The sequence below is a fragment of the Mustela putorius genome, unplaced genomic scaffold (genome assembly GCF_011764305.1).
Source record: "Mustela putorius furo isolate JIRA1106 unplaced genomic scaffold, ASM1176430v1.1 tig00003853_pilon_pilon_pilon, whole genome shotgun sequence".
NCBI lineage: Eukaryota > Metazoa > Chordata > Mammalia > Carnivora > Mustelidae > Mustela > Mustela putorius.
The window spans coordinates 4,338,015-4,359,726 of record NW_025422005.1 but is presented as its reverse complement, the minus strand read 5'-3'; the positions used below and the strand labels follow the sequence as shown (position 1 = coordinate 4,359,726).

General features: G+C 42.0%; 1 protein-coding gene across 17 annotated transcripts in view; it reads right to left on the bottom strand.

Annotated features, from left to right (window-relative positions):
* CAMTA1 (calmodulin binding transcription activator 1) overlaps window positions 1-21,712 on the bottom strand; it is an 813,334-nt gene that overhangs the window by 731,878 nt on the left and 59,744 nt on the right. For 4 of the 17 annotated variants that reach the window (XR_006601641.1, XR_006601642.1, XR_006601643.1 and 1 more), the window contains one exon: window positions 1,912-1,995. The exons of 11 other annotated variants lie outside the window; for them this stretch is intronic. Coding sequence is in view for 1 of the 6 variants with exons in the window: in XM_045063681.1 (XP_044919616.1) it covers window positions 1,987-1,995 (9 nt within the window). In the remaining 5 variants the exon portion in view is untranslated. Of the gene's footprint in view, window positions 1-1,734; window positions 1,996-21,712 lie in introns of those variants that run through there. 2 more of the 17 variants (XR_006601640.1, XM_045063681.1) reach the window with 1 other exon arrangement.

Genomic DNA, 21,712 nt, shown 5'->3' with positions numbered 1-21,712 from the left:
CTCAATCGTGCTTACAAACACTACATCTACGTGGCTTACAACTGACTCGAATCCCTAAATGCGAACCAAATAAGCAATGTTTCTTGAAAGTAAGTAATATGTCCATACACTCGCTCTCTCAGAAAAATTAAGTTACCTTAAAATGCACTAAGCAGAAAACTTTAAAGAAAATCTAATTGACCTAATTGCAAAATAAACTACCACGATGAAAACATTTCTCTTGTGCTCCTATTTATGTCTCTTCAGCTCCTACTAGACTTGGGAATAAAGCAGCTGACTATCTCTAGGAGCCATGGGAGCCTACAGGGAAGATGTCAAGAGGCCCTGATTCTGTCAACAGGGCACCAGTGACTCTCTGGGGACCAGCAGCCCGCTCCCCTCAGGGGCTTCGGCGGCAAGAGGAGTAGAGCACACTCTGTGCAGTAAAAACGAGCTGTGCACTATTCCTTTAGGGCAGGAAGGATAACACACCAGAGGAAAAAATAATGGGTGGGATCTGGAAAACATTCCTACACAACTCCGAAAGCATTCTCATTTAAACAGAACAAAACAAAAAAACCTTAAGATGCAAGGCAACAAATAAGTTGCTCATAACTACTGGGACATTCATTCCGTGTACTTTCTGCCTTTGTAATCACAGGATTTGTATTTCTCAGCTCTTGGCATTCTGCGATTCTCGGAAAAGATAGCCAAGGTCAAAGGCAGTTTTCTAAGTATGTGAGTATAACAGACGAAAACAAGCTAGTAAGCCTGAAGAAGTGTTCATGAGAGTCCCAATCTCCAATGAGCAGCTCACTACAACTAATTTTAATTTGTGGTTCTAATGAATGACATAAACTTTTATAGGTATCAACAAAGCTCAGAGAGGACTTAAATCCATTTCAGTGCTCATTGAGCAGCTTCAGCTGTGTGCAATTAAAGCATCAGCATTAAATGTTAGAGAATAAAATAATGAGACACTTAAAAAATAATCTGTGCTTCAGCAGGCCATGCTAAGAAATTCCACAGGATTTTTTTTTTTTTTTTTTTTTTTTTTTTTTTTTAAGGAACATGATTTCTTGGGAATATCCTGCCAGTTCAAAGAACTAACTAAAGTTTGATTTTTGTTTTTAGACTTTGGTTTGGTTTTGCTCTTGAGTAAGAAGTTTCTGAAAAGCAGAACACAATTAAAAATGTCTCAACAACAGTCACAAAATAGCACATGTCATAAAGCAATCAGGTATACAGACCACTGAGCTGAGTACCCAGGCTTCAGCAGAGACAAAAGCACATTTCTGACCATGTTAAAAATGTTGCTTGTTATTAACTTAGGCCTCAAATAAAGAAATAAATATTAAAGGAGGCAAAAGGTACTTTCTGGGGAAAAGACGGCTTTCTTATCTCCTAGTCCATACATGGAATTAAGGGGCTCAACTCTCTGTCCCAATAATACTTGAGAATATAAAATGTAATCTGAGGTTGTACAACGTGGCAGCTAAGACTACTAAACTCAAGTTGCCACTATTTCTGAAAGAAAGAGGAGGTAATCTGCATGGGAAGGGGTGCGTGCTGACAGGGCGGGGGTGCGTGTGGAAAGGAGATGGTGGCGGCTGGCTGCTGTGCGTGTGAGTTATGTGTGATGGGCACAGTAATCTAGCTGTTGCAAAACATGAATTGAAAAGGAGATCTATTGTATAGGGAAATGCACTCACTAAACTTAAATTTTAAAAGGATGAAAACACAGATTACACTTTATTTTAAAAACTGAAATGAATTTTAATACAGAAAATGAAGACAGCATTTTGCAAATTTATCGCTCAAAGGGGTATCTCTATTTGAGGAAATCAGCGTGTTACACTTTGAGAGATGAAATGTTACAGCTTGTACACCAAAATTAAAAAATGAAATTAAATTAAAAAATGAAATGGTTACCAAGGTAATGCAGGTCAGGGGATCAAAGGTGAAGGGTCACACATTATTAAAAAGAAATCCAAAAGGACGGCTGCATCATGATCTCTGCAAAACAAAGGAGCTCTAGTAAGTAAAACTAATATCTCTGAGAATTTAAAATCAAGTTCTTGAAAAGAAGACTCCCCTGTAATTGAACACAAGTCATTCCTGATTCCGTGTAGAGCCATTTTTATTTAGGTACAAAACCAAATTTCAAATACCTGTTACCAACAAAATTTCTGTAAAAATTTAACCACACAATCATATGGAACCCAAAATGTCTCCAATTATAAGTGACTGAGAACTACTGACATTTCCACTGGACCCCACACCCTGTTTTCTGGAAATGACAGTGTTTGATAAGTTGCCAATATATCAGAAATCTAATTTGGTCACAGTGTGGTGAGTTTTTTCCCTCTCCTCAAGGAATGAGTTCCAAAATTGAGTTTTTGCAAATCTGTTTCATTTGAAGTAGCTGCATAAAATTTCCATTATTGGAACATTTAGTATAACAATGTTCTAGAAGACAGCAATAAAGTGATACACGATAAAATAAACTGTGTAACTCTATCTATTAAGATCTGTTCTCACATTCAACTCTCACTGCACAGAGGGGAGAAAAGACATTTTAAGCAAAATAACTTGCAGTTCTGCTGGAATTACACAGAATTAATAGAAGCTTGACAAGATGAGTCTCCAACAATGAAAAGTATCTGACAGGTCAGGCTTCAATTTCTTACTATTAACTCATCTTCCTCATTAACAATTAGAAGTTTGCTTTAAAAAAGACAAAAAGAGCTAAGATTTTGTTTTGCAACACAAAGCTACCATCTAAGTCACGACAAACATACTTAACTTTGCAGCAACAGTGAGCGTATTAAGAGTTACAGCAAATAATTTCCATACTCCTTTCGCTACCAAAGGAAGTGAACTCAATCAGGATGCAATCTTTAGTCTGCTCTCTGAACCCAACCGGAGTAGGCCACATGCCCTGATTTCAGGCTCTGCGGTCCCCAGCACTTACTGGACCCCAGGCTCTAACCGGCAGTGCAAATGAGGGCTCGAGGGTGGGCAGGTAATGGGGACATAACCGCCACCACAGGGAGCAAAACAGGACCTGATTTAAGCACCATCCTTCTAGGCCCCTAGATGTGCTCCATCCCCCAGTATCCAACATCAGAGTTTACCTTGCTAAAATCAAATTCCAACAATACTTAACTGCCCAACAGGATTTTATTAAAAAGAACAGCATATTCTTTCTGGTGGCTCAGAGCAATCAATAAATAAACAAACTCTATAAACATCAGATTTCTGTTCCCCCGATTAGGTTTTGTTAAAAAATAACTTGCAGAGCTTCATGCACTAGATACAAGTGTGTTAGTGCCTTAAGGCCATGATTCTAAAAAACATGGTTTCTTTTTTTCACTTCCACAGCTACTGAAAAGTAAACTAGCATTTCATTTCTCTGGAATGCTCATCTCACGTAAAGTCTGTCACATAGGTGTTTGTTGCTGGGAGGCATGCGAGCAATTGGGAGCACTAGGCAGGAATCGACAGCCCATCCAAAAAGGCGTGCGTACCGCTCCAGCCGGTCTGCAGGTGGAGGCAAGCCCCCGGTGTAACGGGAGTCAACTTGTTTTACTAAAAGATTTCCTATTAAAATGAGAAAAGGGGATCAACTCAGATCAAGTATCTACACTAACCCCTTCATTAACCAAAACACACGTACTTATTAATTTCTTCTTAAAACAAGAGGATAAAGCCACTATAGAGGCTGCTTCTAAAGTCTTTTAAATCACTCCTAAAATTCACCAACCACCAAAACATGTTAGCCCAAATGCTGTACCAGTTTAGCCCCTGCCAAAGTTGTTCCAACATGACAGCAGCCCAAGCAGTCAGGAACCGCTCCAACTACAACCAACAGGACTTCCACAGGTGACTCCATGGAAATGATGACAATCTAAGCTAAGAACACACACAAACAGAACTCTCCCCGAGTCCTGACAAACAAGTGGTGCTGAATAAATCTGTGGCAACAAAGAATGTTTTAGGTGACTCAAGAAAACCTGCGAATAATTTTGCTAGTTGGGATGGAGGAAGGAAAAGGCCATCAGGAAGTAGGACGGCCCTAATCAAGAGTCCTGGAATATAATTTCATGCCTGAAAGCAGGGCTCAAGGACAGGGCAGGGCACACCTGGGGAGCGCTGGAATTCAGCTTCAACAATCATGTGTTGTCGCCAGAGCCCCTCACTGAGACAGGAATTTGGAACATACATACGTTTTCCCACAGAAACAGTCTGGCAATTGCCTACTTAACCTGAAATCTGTTGAAGCGACAGGTTGGCTCTGAATTCCAGAAGCTACGGGACCTGCACTGCTTTTTATTTTTATTTTTTTCCAAAGGACTGACCCAAGCTGAAACATGATGTATGCAACAGATTTTCCTAGCTCCCTTCCTGGGCCCCAGATGGAGTGGCTCAAGAACCAACAAATGACCATCTTCAGGTCTCCTCCAGGAGGCCCTCTCTTTTCTCCCGTGAAGGCCAAGCACTAGGTGACTACAAATGGACTGAATTTATACACGCTGGTGCATGCAAAGACTAAGGAGGCTTCTTCAACCCAAAACAATCCCTTGCTGGTGGAACTGGCATTTTTTTACATCAAGGGGCACAGAAGGCTCATATACTGCCAAGACGGTCCCCTTCCAAAATAGTGACCAGTCACTGAATTAAACAAGAAATGAACAAAAATCCTAATCCCCCAGAACTTCAGGGGCATAACTAACATGTGTGCTATCCTCGATCTAAACTACAGAACTATGTCACGACAGCATAGACTAACAACATCACGGAAACACGCAACCAAGCTTCACTGTCACGGGCCCATCGGGTCATCAGAGTTCCAATGAAGAACACTTTTCCAGGGAAATCCTCACCCATAGTAAGCTCTCAATGTCTGGATCACTTTTCAGAGGGACAGGTTCTCCAACACACTCAATCTGTATTCTAGGTTCGCTTGTTTCTGTTTTTGTTTTTTGCCAAGGACCTGCCAGCATTTATAAGCACAGAGAATTGGTTCATTTCTCACCTAAACAGACACAGGACAAAGAACATCATTTCTAATGAGGTTAAATCATGACACAAATGCTGCCATGTTTACCTCAAGCATATTACTTACAAAACAAAATACATGGGAGAACCGAAAAGAAATGAAAAATAAATAGCTGGGAAAATTCAGAGAGTCAGAAAGCTAGGCGACAGCCAGAAACAAACCTGACACTAGAACCCGATCTACCTCACTACTTCCTTACCACAAGTCAGTAACTCGGCAATATGGCGCTCAGTGCAGACCAACCTCCGCGACTGCACTTACAGATGAAAAAGAGAAATGTCCAGGCAAAAGTTTCTTACAGAAAGCGGCCAAAAAACATTTGAAAGCATCAGGTCCTCCGTGCCCTTCCAACAGTCACCATCTCTACCATCTCTTCGACCTTTCTAGAAATGCATCTCTGCCAAGCTCCTCAGAGATTGTCCGTCGTACGAGATGTATCTTTCTTTTTATTTCTTTTTTTTTTCCCGAGATGTATCTTCTCAAAACTTTGCTCCCGTGACAGAGCAACCTACAGTTACAGTCATCACATCACTTCCATTAGTCCTCAGGAAGAAAATGAAAGCTAAAATCTGCAGGTTAAATGCCTCTCTGCCTATGACTTTATCCTCAACAATATCAACTTTTTGGCCTAACAGATTCCACAAAAGAAGGAGGAGAGTGGGAGGAAGGGACAGCAAAGAGCCCCCAGGAACCTTTCAGAGCGCTGAACACGTCCGTCGCGGCGGGGTGCAGCTGGCCGCACTTAGAACCATACACTTTAAGTGCCGTTTGTTAAATGCCAATTATACCTCAAAAAAGCCACTTTCAGAATGAGTGGGCACCACAAGACAGAGACTCTGCCCTCCCCTACACCCTGTGAGCCATGCGACCAGGCTGCGGTCCCCAAGCAGAGAAAGCAGAGAGTCACGGGGGAGTGTGGGAGAGCCACTTTCGCTGAGCCGCTGAACCCCAACTCTGGAACCCCATTCTCTAAGTCAAAAATCGAGGCACCCTGACCCTGACCATCCTCTGAGAATACAAAACCAGCTTTAGACAACTTACTCCTAACTTTACAAATGATAAGTAAATTCACCTAATATTCTCACATTTTTTTGGTCAGATTTGAAATTTCTATTATGTCAACTTGCCATAGCCAAGACCCATTCCTTTCTGGTACTATCCCACCAGGGTAAAGAATAATATAACATATGCCAAATTCCCCCAAATACAAATTGATAAGAAATAAACAAAAGGAGAACAGATTCGTCCACTGTATATTTTGCTTGTACATTACCTGTTCCTAAGCTGGCTGACTGCGCATGCCCAGGCTAACTGCTCTGTGGCTTCCTGCACAACAGTCAGAATCATTAACACTCCTACCCTCCCCATCTCCTCTATTCACTGATTCTCAAACTTCAAGCTGAATAAGAAAGAACCGCCCTACTTAAAACAAGTCATTGCAAAAATTGTTTCCCAAGACCTGCCACTAGGAGATGACGATTTAGTACACCAAAAAAGGAACTGAGGCCTGCAGTTTTGGTAAAACCGCCAGGTGAGTCTGACCATAGGAGCCGCAATTCTCACTGTAAGAAAAAGTGCCCAGATGGGTCCAACCCCACCTTTCAGTCCCCCCACAGGCACGGAGTCACAGATGTCAGAGTGACCAACGTATACAGTTAAGGAACAAATTTCAGCTGACAACAGCTTAAAGCAGTTCTTCCTCCCAAAACTATTAACATTTTTAAAATGCCAGCCGATTCCAAAAAAGTCTTTAAAATCCAAAATGAAGCTGCACTAGAAGGTCGGTGGCTTCACAAAACACAGGGAGTCCTTCCTGGGCTCTGAAATCAGGTCATGCGGTTCTGGCTTCCAGTAACAGTTCTACCACTTACTTCCATGACCTTGGACAAATTCTTTAATTTTTTAACTGAGTCTCTCTCACCTCATTTATAACATGAAGATAACGTGAGCCCTACTTCATAGGGCTGCTGTGAGAATTTATGACAATAAGTAATATCAACTGTTTAGCATAGTGCTTAGAACCTAAAAAGCAATCAACATTAGCTGTGTGACTGCAATGATTATGATACTGATCATATATTCTTTTGCTTATCTCATTCTTTCCAAGACTTACAAGAGGGATAATGCTATTATCACGTTTGCAGATGGGCAAAGGTTAAGTTCAAGACACAAATCTTGGCCGAGTTGGAATTCAAACTACATCTATCCAGATCTACCCTACTCCATGACTTAGCACCCGAGGGAATGGAAGATGTCCCACAGGCTCCAAAAGTACCATCTAGGCTCTGTGCAGGGCTCTGTACACTGCAGCTCTTAAACACATTTGGAGGATGAGGCAATGAATGAATAGGTAGGTCCTTGAGGTGCATACACACTTCTCCATCCACTGCTACACCCATCACAGGACTTTACACAAAGCATTTACAAGGATACAGATAGGATCCAAAGCAGTGGAATGCCAGAATTAAATTCAAAGACTTACTGACATATTTGCATGCTTAAAACAAGGAAGACAAACTGGTTACCACTGTGCAGTTCTACCCATTATTCTAAATAAAAGATAAATTCATTTACTCAAATACTGAGCACAAAACTCTGGGGCAGGCTCCGTATGAGAGGTGCCCCGGGCACACAACGAAAGGCAGGAGTGCAGGAGCCTGTGGAAACCTACACTGGGGAAGGCCCTCAGCTCAAGGGGGCCCGCAAGTTCTCCCTAAGGAAATACCAAACAGCTGCGATCTAAAGGCCAACAAGGTGGCTGGTGACCATCTCCTAGGCAGAAGAAGCGACATGTAAAAGGCAAAGTGGCAGGAAGCACCCGAGCGTGCAGAAGGGACTCGGGGAGAAGGTGGGGAGAGGGGCTTGTCCAGAGACTGGAGGGTGACAGACATAAGATCCCACAGGCCTCGCAGATCGCGCAGAGAAGTTGGGATGGTATCTTAAGTACAACAGGAAACCAATCAAAGGATTGAGAAAATGGGTACAGAACACAAGCACATTTTTAAAAGACCACTCTGGCACCTAGGTGGAGACTGGTTGGGGGGGGCCAAAAGGCTTGTAGGACAGGAGCCAGGAGATCCCTCAGAGCAGCCTGGGCACAGGTAACTGTGGCTCAAACAGCAGTGGTGGCTGTGAAGAGAGAGAGACTCGGACAGAAAGGACGTTTATTTGCAAACAGAACACGCAGGTTTGGATTCCCTGTGGAGTCAAAGAAGGAGGGGTCAAAATGGCCTCTAAAGGGGGAATAATAGTAGCTTTACAATGGAGAAACCAGATCAACACCTCCTCGGCGGGTGACCAAGGTTAAGATGGTCAGCGCGCAGCCACGCTGACAGCAGCACCCTTGCCGGCCCGCGAGGAGGAGGGCAGCACACCTCCAGGTCTTCCTTCCCAAAACCCGTAACCCCCGCCCAGGAATGAGAAAAGCAGCAGGCAAACCCAACTGAAGGACATCATACAAAAGAGCTGATCTGTCAAGGTCAACAAAAACAAGAAAAGTCAGAAACTGTCAAGGTGCAGAGGAGCCTATGGAGACGCAATGACTCAATGTAATATGGCATCCTGGGTAGGGTCCTGGAATGGAAAAGGACTTCAGGGGTTTAAAGCCAAGGGAATCTGAATAAGGGGCAAAGTTTAGTTTATAATAATGGGTCAGGACTGGTTGACTGGTTGGGACCACCGTGCCAAAGTAATGTCAACAGGGGAAACTGGGCGGGGGGGGTACACAGAAGCTCTCTAAAATCATCTTGCAACTTTTCTGTAAACCTAAACCTGTTCTGATTATAGAGGTTTATTTTAGACAGACCCCCAGGCCTGACTTGAGCACCTGGGATAGGCCCTTTATTGAGACAGGAGAGACTGAGAGGAAGACAATCGGTTCTATTTCAGACACGAAGCAGAAGTCCGTCAGACCCTCCAGCAGAGGCACCTGCAGCTCTGGTGTGGAGCTCGGCAGAGTGCTGAGCTCACAAAACAAACTAGGGAGTCTGGACAGGCTGAGACTGTGGAAGGGGGCTGGGGGCGGCGGGGGCGGCGGGGGCGGCAGGCGGTCACTGCAAGAAAAAATGGAAATCTAGAAGTAAAGGCCCTCAGATTCCCAGAAATACCCACATTTAACAACCACACAGAAAAGACTAATTTCAAGCCCTGAGGAAATCTCACCGTTAGCGGGTGGGTAACGATCAAGAAGAAAGAACCAGCGGTGGGAAGAAAACCCAGGGACGTACACCAACCCAAAAAACGAAGGGAAAGGCATCGTCAACTTGCTTGACTATATCTGAGAAAGCAAACCAAGTCCTGAAACATGCTCCTTACATTAAACAACTTGAGGTCACTGATGATCTAAGAAAGAAGTTTCTGCAGAAGCTAAATTCAGACTGGAGTATCTGAAGAAGAGGCAAAAATGGGCGGAGGGGGGAAATACCTCTTCTAAGAAGTCTGGCTCTCTGGTTTATATACCCATGTTCATAGCAACATGAGTCCCGACACCCAAAGGTGGAAGCAAGACCGGTGTCCCTCAAAGGACGGACACGTAAAGTGTGTGTATACATCACAGAACATCATTCAGCCTATAAAAAGGAAGACATTCTGATCCACGCTACAACACGAGTGAACCTTGAGAACATTCCACTAAGTGAAAAAAGCCAGTCACGAAAAGACAGATACCGCGTGATTCCACTTGTGAGAAACTTGGAGCAAATTCACAGAGACAGAAAGTGGAAGAGAGGCGGCCAGGGACTGGCAGGGAGGAGAGAAAGCGAGTTAGTGTTTAAAGGGGAAGAGAGTTTCAGTTCTGCAAGAGGAAGAGTTCAGGAGGTGGATGGTGGTGACAGTCACACAGCAGCGTGAATGTACCTAATGCCGAGGAACTGAATACTTAAAAATGGCGAAGAGGATAAATATTTATGTGATGTATATTTACCACATTTTTTTTTTTTTTTAAAGAAGTCTGGCTCTCAGAATGTTAACTCCATATGAAGCTATAATGACCTACAGGGAAAACTGCCTGGAGCTCAAGTACCTCTCCTTGGCCAACACTTCCTGATGACACAAGGAACACCATGCGCTGCTTACAGATGCTGAGCCCCTTGTGCTCTGCCAGGAGCCTGGGACACCCAGACCCCTAACCGAGTGGGCTCTGGCCTCAAGAGAACCCACCCACTAACCCAGCATACCCCAAAATACTTCTACTTTTGATGTGTGCCAAGACAGGAGGAAAGGTCGAAAACAACAGCTAGAGAATTGAAGACTAGAGGGGCACCCGGGTGGCTCAGTTGGTTGGGCGGCTGCCTTCAACTCAGATCATGATTCCAGGATCCTGGGATCGACCCCCACATCGGGCTCCTACTCAGTAGGAGACTCTCCTCTCTCTCCCTCTGCCTGCCGCTCTGCTTACTTGTGTTCTCTCTCTACCTCTCTGTCAAGTAAATAAAGAAAATCTTAAAAAAAAAAGAAAGAAAGAAAGAAAAGCCAGAGATTATTTCAATTCTATTCTCAGTGGCAAGAAAAGTTGCTTTGATTCATTTTCTTCAACAACCCACTACATTTGCTGCCAAAAGGAAAAAAGGACTGTGACCTCAGTTTACAGAAACTGGTGTCCGATCATTCAAAGAAGCCAATGAAGTCACACACTCTTTTTTTGAAAGCTCTTTAAGACTAGAATAGGAGTAATAACTTTCAAAATACCTTAGACTGATAAAAATTAAATGTGTGTGTGTGTGTGTATGTAAGGAAAAAGCACACAATGTGGGACTGATGAAGATCAATGAAGAGAGGGCATCAAGATAAAGAACGATGTGTTTGTGAAAATTTAGCACAAAGTAATCAGGCAACATTTCCAATCAGTACAAAAGGATCAATGATTCAATAATCAGCATGTATTGTGAGGGGGATGAAATTAAGAGTTCTACCTCATTCTTCCCATTTATAAAAGTGTTTCTCTGTATTAAACATCTCAGGATAAAAATACGTAACAGATAAGAAAATCTAGGGAGAATAATGAGTAAGTGGAGTGGGGGGACTGTCTGTCCCAGGCATGCCATGTGGGCCAGAAAGACTCAAAGTCTGAGTGCATGATTCACAGGACTGCCACAAGACGTACAACGAGTTAAGAAAACTGAGAATGAAATACAGGTGACTAGACACAAAAAATTATACCCACATTTGTTTACAGAAATACACACAGAAATCAGAAAGGAAAAGATGAAGAATGTACTTTAAAAGCCAGGGGGAGGAAAGGGGCACCTGGGTGGCTCAGTGGGTTAAAGCCTCTGCCTTCGGCTCGGGTCATGATCCCAGGGTCCAGGGATTGAACCCCACATCAGGCTCTCGGCTCAGTGGGGAGCCTGTTTCCCCCTCTCTCTCTGCCTGCCTCTCTGCCTACTTGTGATCTCTGTCTGTCAAATAAATAAATAAATAATCTTAAAAAAAAAAAAAGCCGGGGGGAGCGGGGGAGTAGAAGAATGATCAAACAAGTCAGAAAAGTAACACAACCGGCCAAAACATACCAAATCTTAGGGATATGCAAAGAAATGCAAATTAACAGAGACATCATTTTTCATCCGAGAGAAGAATTTAAAAGCCTAGTGTTGGTTAGGGTTTGGGGAAATGGACACTCTCAGCTAGTGAGAACAGACACTGGCACAACCTTTCTGGGAGGGCACATGACAAACATTTCCACTCTGAGATGAGCAACTAACCGCACAGTAGGCCTCTCTCCTACAGAAATAACTGGAGAAGTGTGCAAAAATACGGGAACAAGAATGTTAAGTACATCACTAATTACATGAGCAAAATGCTGAGGCAACCCATAAAGGGCTGGTTTAAAATTTTTACGAAACATCCCTGCTCTGCAGTTATGCATCTACACCCATGCACCTGTGCGGGAAATGACGGGGCCAGGGGTGCAGGGAGCGGGGTGGTCAGGCAAGAGGCATGCATGATTCCTCAGGGCGGGTGTATACTCACACATACAAATACACACAGACACTTATACACATGTAAACGTGCATATATACATACTCTCACACACACACACACTACACGTACACACGTGATTTACATATGCATTTTTAAAGTCCAGGGAAGGATATAAATCAAACTGTTGACAATGGTTATCTCCTAGAGTGTATAATTTCAAGAAAAAGTTTCCATTTTTAATCTCTATGTGCCTTTGTTGTTAGCATGCTTCCAACGACCATTCATTATTTTTATAGTAAAATACATGTGTGCATACCTTTTTCAATATTTTATCAAGAGAGAGAGAGAATGCGTGCAAGCAGCGGGGAGGGGGGATCTTAAGCAGGATCCATGCTTAGTGCAGAGCGGGCAGGGCTCCACCTCACAACCCTGTGATCGTGACCTGAGTCAAAATCCAGAGTCGGACACCGAACCGACTGAGCCACCTGGGTGCCCCTGTCTATACACTTTTTATAACAGAAATATAATAAAGTGACTTCTACGGGAAGGGGAGACTACCTATGGCAAAAAGGATGTAGGCAATTTAGTGCACTCCCCATTGTTCATTCAGAGACACAGTCCTTCGAACATAAGCCAGCTTCCGGTTATGGCTGAACAAACTCTTCTCAACAAGAGTGCCCTATACTTCTCAGTCAGAAGCTCTATCTTCTTGTGCTATGACATTATATATGACACTGGCACCCTCAAGCAGAAAGCGGAAGACTCGGCAAATAAAGGGCAATCTTCATGCGCACCTAAATTGGAGGGAGTTACAGTCTGTCAATAGGATTTCAAGCAAACAAAAAGATCGTCATGAGGCTGACCTCAGCAAAGGCGACCAGAGAACTCACCAAAGGGTCTGTCCAACTGACAGACCAGAATGATAGCAGAAAGCGCAGCTTTAAACTCAGTATTACAACCACTGCTACCCCGGGGAACTCCAGCTAACCTGGCTGAAGTGGCATAAAACCACCGCCCCACACGTACGCACACACCCTGCCAGCACCACAACCTTAGGGCAGTGTAATGCAGCAAGACAGGTGGTAATAAAATTTCGATACATAAATCAATATATAACACCAATTTGATTTTAAAATTACTGAAAGGAGTCACCTTTCAACTGGGTAATATCCCAGGGGATAAGCAGATCTGTAAGTTATTACTAATACAACTGAGAAAACGTACAGTGGAAAAAACTAATGCCATGAAACAACATGAACTCCAAGAATTCAAAATAAAACTGAATAGTCAAATCCTTTAAAAGCAAATATAATTTACAGTAATCCCCCCTTATCTGTGAGGAACATGGTCCAAGAACCCGGTGGCTGCCTGAAAACACAGCTGGTACCAAACCCTATATAGAGAGTATTTTTTCCTATATATACAAACCTGCCATAAGGCTAAATTTATAAATTAAAAGATTAACAATAATTTAATAATAGAACAATTTAATAATACACTCTAATAAAAGTTATGTGAATGTGGCCTTTCTTTCAAAATATCCATTGTCCTGTACTCGACCTTCTCCCTGTGATGACGCGAGAGGATAAAAGGCCTCCCTGAGGACGTAGAGTGACGTGGATGGCACAGGCATCTGGCTACAACTGACCTTCTGGCAACACGTCAGGCAGAGCAGTGTTGGCAGCTGACCATGTTTAAGTGCCACCATCAAAAGCAAACTGGTTAAGGAGTGACTACTGTACTCTGAATTGAGCATATCAGTATTAATACCCCTACAATATGCATACCTTCCCTGTAAGATATCTTCAACCATGACTAATCTCATTTTGGTCTCTCAATGGGAGATAACAGAAAACATGTATTATTCTCTGGCCCCATGCATGGCACAGAGCTCCCAAAACCCTCGCAATTTGCCTAAGTGAGATTATCTTTTTTTCCCCGGTGTTTGGTATTCGACCCTATCCCTGACACAGGGCTCCTACACCCCCTGTATCTCCCTAAATGAAAAGAGCACGTGAAGCGTCTTTTGTTCTAACAAGGCACCTTCACATGGGTTCCTGGATGGCTCCTGAGAGCTGGAGGGTCACAGAAAAGCCAAGCCAGCATTGGAAGCTTAGATCCTTCAGCCCTGCCCCACCCTCCAGAGAGCGGGGAGGGGCTGATAATGGAGGAGTTTCTCAACTCAGGAGGAGCTGAGGAAGCCTCCTTAAAATCCCAGCAGTTTGGGGTTCCGAGAACTTCCAGGCTGGCAAACACATCCATACAGGAAAGCTGATATACCCCATGCCCTCAGGGACCCACCCCTGCCCTCGGGACCACCCAGACGTTGTGTTTCCCTGAGTTCTGTGAGCGCTCTGGCAAATGAAACGAACCTCAGATTTACAGCCCATCAGAAGCACAGGTGAGCCCCCTGCACTTGCCATGGGCATCAGACGGGGGCCGGGAGCAGTCTTGTGGGATTGAGCCCTTATTGTGTGTCTGATGTAATCTCTGGGTAGACGGTGTCAGAAGTAAGATAAACTGTAGGACACCCAGCTGGTGCTAGAGAGAACAGCTTGGTGGGGGAACACCCCACAATGCCTGGAGTCAGAAGTGCTGTGAGTATGGCAGTGGCGTGAGCGTCAGGGAGACAATGGAGTTTTCCCACAACTCAGTCCTTCCCATCCTTGGGATCTAGCATCACTCATCATTCATACAACATTCACTGAGCACCTACGATGTGCCGCGCACTCCAACCTCTGGGGATACAGCAGTGAATAACACAAGAATCTCTGCCCTGGTGAACGTCGCATTCTATTGGCATCAAACCCAGCCCACCACTTACAACTACATCCCACTGCCCGCCCAACCTCAGTTCTTGTATCTCCTTTTAACAGGTTCTGGTTTTCTTTTTACAATACATGTAGCACCTTATTTTGTTTATTTTCAGTCTCCTCCTTTAGAATGTAAGCTCCCTAAAGACAGATCTCTTTTTTTGTTGTCTTATATATTCCAAGAGTGCAGGATACTGCCTCATGTAAGACACTTAAATAAATTGTTGGGCCAAAAAGTGCCCTCTCCTCTAAGTTCTCTCGCTCTCAACAGAAGGCACTCACATCCCCCACCTACACAACGGAGCACAAGGCTGCCCACTCTACACCCCGCCCGAGCCTCCACCTCACAGCCAGGCCTCTTTCAAGTTACAGAACCGTTGTGGCTTGCCCTTCCAGCCAGCCCTCCAGCCCGTATTCCACCTCTCCTAGCCCTGACCCCTCCCTGCTCCTCCCACCGCTTTAGATAGGCCCACACTCTTCTTCCTGCTGTCTAGAAACTCCTCTGATCACTGATCTCTTCAAGCTAACTCCTCCTCATCCTCCTGTCTCATGTCATGAAAATATCACTTCCTAAGAAAGCCTTTCACTGGCTTCCAGTCTAAATTAGACCCTCCTCTCTTCCAACAGCCTGTGTTTCTGCTTCCTCCGCCTTTATCCGACTTTGTAAATACATGCCTATTCTTATGACTATCTGCTTAATGGCTGTTTCCCAGTGAAGGCAAAAGGTGTCTGGATCACTGCTACAGATACAGATAATACAGATAATACAGATCCGGATACAGACACAGATAGAGCCTTCCCCGGGGACTACAGCAGGGCATGAACCCCTGCCTGTAGGAACGGCTGGTTATCCAATTTAAACTTATAAAACGCTGCAAAAGCAAGTTTAATGTCTATTTTGTCCACTCAAGTGTCTGGTAACAAACACATTTCTATATCTAGCATAGAGAGAATGTTTAACAAGTATTAAATAAATGCTGAATGAAGACAAACAACCAGAGACACCAGAATCTTAACTGCTAGGGAAACAAAGCAAAACAAAACAAAACAAAACAAAAAACAACAACAAAAAACCACCAGCAGCATCTTGGCATCTTGATCTATACAGCTTTCTGAACACTTTCACGCAAGCGTCCAGCTCCTTCAACACAGGTGGCTTCTCCACATCTACCTCCTGCAGCACACACAGCTCCCCAGTCTCTACCCAGCATCCACCCAGCATCCACCCAGCACCCACCCAACTCCTGCTGTGCATGCAGCAGCTTCTCTGGCCTCCAGAGACTGCAGCAACAGAGGCCAGCATTGCCTGGCCACAGCAGCTTCCCCCAGGACCACCACCTTGGGGGATTTGAGAACAAATGTTGTAAAACAGTTCCCCACAAAAAGCTTTCCTATGATGCGCTAGAGAGCAACTTCTGCCAAGTTCCAGAGGGCAGATTTCCATCAAGCTCCACCAACATCCACCAGTATGACACCAACAACCATGGTTCTGCCTCTCGTTAAGCCAGAGTCTCAGTCCTAGGAGTAGAGGACTTTTACCTTGGGCTCTCTCTCTTAGCCCTAGAGGGAGCAACTGTTCTCCAACAGCTACTCTTATCTTCTTTCTTTTACTAGCCAATCTCTCCTTACTTCAGTTCCCTGTTACAGTTAAAAATTCTTCATATTAAACTTTTTCTTTCAACTTACTGTTTGGCTTCCTTTTCCTGATTGGATCCCGCCTGATACAGATTTGCAATTAATTTCTATGTTTGTAAGGTACAGGGTCACATTTCCTTTCTTTTCTTTCCCACCTGAGTATCTAATTAACCAAACACCACTCATTGAAAAGACTGTCCTTGGGGCGCCTGGGTGGCTCAGTGGGTTAAGCCGCTGCCTTCGGCTCAGGTCATAATCTCAGGGTCCTGGGATTGAGTCCCACATCAGGCTCTCTGCTCAGCAGGGAGCCTGCTTCCTCCTCTCTCTCTGCCTGCCTCTCTGCCTACTTGTGATCTCTCTCTGTCAAATAAATAAATAAAATCTTTAAAAAAAAAAAAAAAGACTGTTCTTTCTCTACTATCCAGCAGTGCCTCCTGTGCAATCAATCGAGTGTCCAGAGTAGAACGGGTCTCTTTCTGGACTAGTTTGGTCATTTGGTCTACTTACCTAAACAATACTCTTCATTACTACAGCTTGGTAAGTCTTGCTATCCAGTACAGCAAGCCAGCCCAGTTTGTTCTTGGGAATTATTCTGGCTATTCCTTGCTTTTTTACATTTCCAAGTACACTTTAATATCAGTTTATCAAGTGCCGCAAAAAAGAAAAAAAATAACCTGCTAATATTTTCTCTGGTATTATATTAAATGCACAGATGAACTTTTGAAGAATCAACATCTTAAAATATTGTCTTCTTCTAATCCATGAACATGGTATGTCTATTTAGATCTTTAACTTCTCTCAATATTTATTATTTTCTGTATAGATGCCTTATATTTCTTTAGATTAATTCGAAAAATCCAACTATATTATTGCAAATAATATTTTTATTACATTTTTTGTTAGTTGTTGATATGTTAAATTGCAACTGTGTCCAGCATTACCTTAAATCTTCCAACCTTATTTATTAATCATAATTAACTTACAAGGAAATTTTTTTGGACTTTCTTTTTTTTTTTTTTTTTTTTTAAAGATTTTATTTATTTGTCAGAGAGAGCGAGCGAGAGCGAGCACAGGCAGACAGAGTGGAAGGCAGAGTCAGACGGAGAAGCAGGCTCCCTGCGGAGCAAGGAGCCCGATATGGGACTCGATCCCAGGACGCTGGGATCATGACCTGAGCCGAAGGCAGCTGCCCAACCAACTGAGCCACCCAGGCGTCCCATGGACTTTCTTTATATACAATCATGTCACCTACAAAATCAGTTTTTTCATTACTTTCTGATCTTTGACTTTTTATTTTTCTTATCTTATTAAATTTAGTAGGAGAAATGGTAACAAACAACTTATTTCTTTTGCAGTCTCAGAAGGAAATTCATCAGCATTTCACCATTAAACATGATGCTTGCCATAGGACTTCTCTAAGTAATCTCTATCAAATTAAGGACTGTTACTATTTAGTCATAATGTGTCATGGGACTGCATTTTAAATAGTTAATTTTTGTTATCTATTGACATTATCACATTACTTTTCAGTTTTATCTCATTAACTCAGTTATTTACACTGATTTTTCAAATACTAAGCCTATGTCTATAAGTCTGATTTCAACCTTTTGAAATTTGTCAAGAATTACTTTGGGGATCAGCAATTTTGATAAATGTTCCCATGTTTGTATGAAAATAAAAGTTCAGTCTACAGATACTGGATACAGTGCCCCATTAATCTCCTATTTCATTTTATTCTAGATTTCATTTCTAATATTTATCATTTCAGTTTACTAGTTCTCTGTCCTACTGTGTTCAATCTACTGGTTAAACCAGTGAGATCTCAAGTTTGTTAATTGTGTAACTGAGATCTCTTATACCCTGATTCTTTATTGGTTAATAAAGCGTATTTAAATCTCCCACTATGATTGTGGTACTTCTCTATTCTTTGTTTGTTTTGTCAATTTTTGCCTTATGTATTTTGAGACTATGTTTTTAGGTGAATATAGATGTAGAACTATTGAGCTGACTATTTTATCATTATGTCTCTTCTTTATCCCTATTAATGCTTCTCTGCCCTAGGTTCTACTCCATTAATATAGTACAAAGTTTCCTTCTGGTTAGTGTCTAAGGGGTATGTCCTCTTCTACCATTACACTTTCTACTTATCTGCATCCTTGTGAGCAGCATGAAGTTATGAATCACTTTGTTTTGTAAACTAATCTGTCAATCTTTGTATTCTAAGTGAAAAATTTAGTTCATTTTTATTTCATATAATTACTAGTGTCATGGTTTAAATCTATCATCTTACTGTTTGCATCCTATTTTTCCCAAATGTTCTACGTTCCTTCTTCTTTTTGCCTCCTTTCAGATTAACCAAATTTTATTTGATGATAACTCTTCCTCCTCTGTATTTCCCCTCTATTAGTTTGTTAGGTATACATTCTTTTACTATTCTTTTAATGAATATCTAGAGATTAAAACATGCATCCTTGATTTACCAGCCTTAAGTATATTACTATTTTTACTACTTCCTGGACAGTGCAAACACCACAGGATACTAACTCTGTTTACATCCCCACAACTTATGTTACCTTAATATATATGTAATTCTTCCACATATTTTAAACCACTCAAGGCATTATTGTTGTCCTGTATACATCAAGATTCATTTGCATTCACCCTCGTGTTGTTCTTCACTTTCCCTGAACCTTAAAGCTGCCCTACAGGATTATCTCCCTTCTGCCCAAAGAAGAATCTTTACTATCTTCCAGTGCAGGTCTGATGAGATTACTTCTTTCTACTTTTTGCTGATCTGAAAAGGTGGTATTTTGTCTTTACTTTTGAAAGGTTTTCTTTCTGGGTATAGAATTCTAGATTGGCAGCTTCCTTTCTCATTTACATTTTTTAAAATATCATTCAATTGTCTTTTGACCTTTGCTTCTGTTGAGAAATTAGCTGTCACTATTATTGCTTGCTTGCTTTCTTTTTTTTTTTAATAAGAGAGAGCACATATGCCAGCCTGGGCAAGAGGAGGGAGGGTGCAGAGGGCAATGGAGAGAGAATCTTAAGCAGGTTCTATGCCCAGTGAAGAGCCCAGCACAGGGCTCAACCTTATGACCCTGATATCATGACCTGACCCCAAATCAATAGTGAGATGCTTAACTGACTGAGCCACACAGGCACCCCTATTGCTCTTTTGAATGTAATATGTAATTTTTCTCCAGCTACTTTTAAGATTTTCTTATTATCTTTGGTTTTAAAAGCAACTTATGTTTCAGTGAGATTTTATTTGAATGTATCTATCTAGCTTAAGGTCTACAGTATTTCTTGAATTGGCGATCTGATAATTCTCAACCATTTGCTCTCCAAATACTGTTTTTGCAAGATTCTTCCTCCTCCTCCTACTGGGATGCCAATTACACACTCATTAAACAATTTCACTGAATCTCACATCATACATACATTCTTTTACGTGTTTCCCACTCACTTTTCACATTTCTCATCATTCTGAATATTTATTTTCAAATTACTATCACTATTCTTTTAAGCCCATCGATTAAGATCTTAATTTCAATTCTGTTACAATCCTTCAATCTAGAATTTACATTTGGTTCTTTTTTTCTCTCTTTTTTTAAAAGTTCCAGTTCCTTGATTCTTAATCTTTTCTTTTATTTCTTTAAACATATCACATATAACACCAATCTCTAAAACTTCATTATCTGGATCCCTGTGGATCCACTTCCATCATCTCTTGCTTCTTCTAGTTTCAGTCAAATTGTCTTAAATTCTCATCTGCTGGATGAGTGCCAGTCACCATAAATAAGTGCAGATATCATTTGAGGCTCTGGGTGATACTATCTTCTTCCAGAAGAATTTACATTTATTTCTGTCAAGATCACCTTGATCCAATCAAAAATTGAAAGGATCTGAAGTTGGACTTCAGCACTTCTGAGAGACTATTATTCCTAGGATCCAGGCCTTTGGGACCCCTGCTCAAAGCCTAAGAAGTTTTCCAGGGTCCCCCCATCCCCAATCTACATGTATCCAAGTATAATTTCAGCCCCTCACCCTCCAATTTTTAAGTCCATCAAAATCTCTATTTGGCTTTCCAGCTTCTTGCTTGCCTGACTCTTCTTAATTAGCAGATTCCTCTGTGACAGAAGTAGATTCAAATCTGATCTCCTATCTATGAGCTTCCCTCCTCCCACAGATCTTAGCCCCACAAATCACCACTTTCTAGCTCCCCATTACTTTCAACATAAATTTTGGGTTAAATTGTATCCAGCTTTCCCTACTTGCAAGAAGGAGAGCCCAACCACTTAGTCTACCATTAACAAAAACTTCCCCCACTCCCATATTTTCTATCTTTGCAGATTTATACCTCTTGTGAATCCCTTCTATCATTTTATCAAAATTTTGGAAGGAAGTAGAAATAAATCCATTTTCAATAAGTAACTGCTTAGCCAGAAATCTCCAGTTACTCATTTTATTAATAGATCTTCTATATATTAAGGATATTAAACCATTGTCAAATATGTGGCAAATATTTCTCCCAGCTTGCCATTTACATTTTAATTTTATAGTATTTTTAGCACACAGAAATGGGTGAATTTATATGCAGTCCAATTTATAGCCTCTTCCTATCTAATTTGGGTGTCATCAAGAAAACTGAATACTTTATATAGACCCATATTTTCTTCTAGTATTTTTATTATTTCCCCTTTTTATATTTAATTTTTAAATTTATTTTGTATAAGGTATGAGATACAGACTTACCTTATATTTTTTCAATTGGTAAGCCAATTGTCCCAAATCCATTTAAATAGATAACCCTCCATTTCCTCCTCTAAATTATACCTTAATATCACAAAATAATAACAAAAATTGAAAGAATTTTTCTTTGCAACATGGTACTGCTGATCCCTCTTGCTCATTCTCCTTGCTCCTCTAGCCTCCCTTGGCTTCTGTGATCCTCCCCATTCTCTTCCTCTCCAACTATTCTTTCTGGGTCTCCCTCACAAGCTCAATTTTCTTCCCATTCTCTCTTCCTATTCATCTGAGGATGCTCTCTTACTTTCCAGAGAGGATGGGGGAAATAGATCATTTCTCGAACCTCCCTTTTTCTCATTTTCCCTACTCTCCTTGGAAAATATCGCCTTAGGTCAGTTTCCTCAAGCTCTCTCCTGAGCACCCAAATCCATATCCAGCTGCCTTCCAGTATCTCTGTCTGGGTGTTCCACAGGTGCTCTAAACTCGACTGTACCAATATTAAGCTCAGTATCTTAAAACCTGCTCTCCTTCCCATATTTTATTATCTATAGTA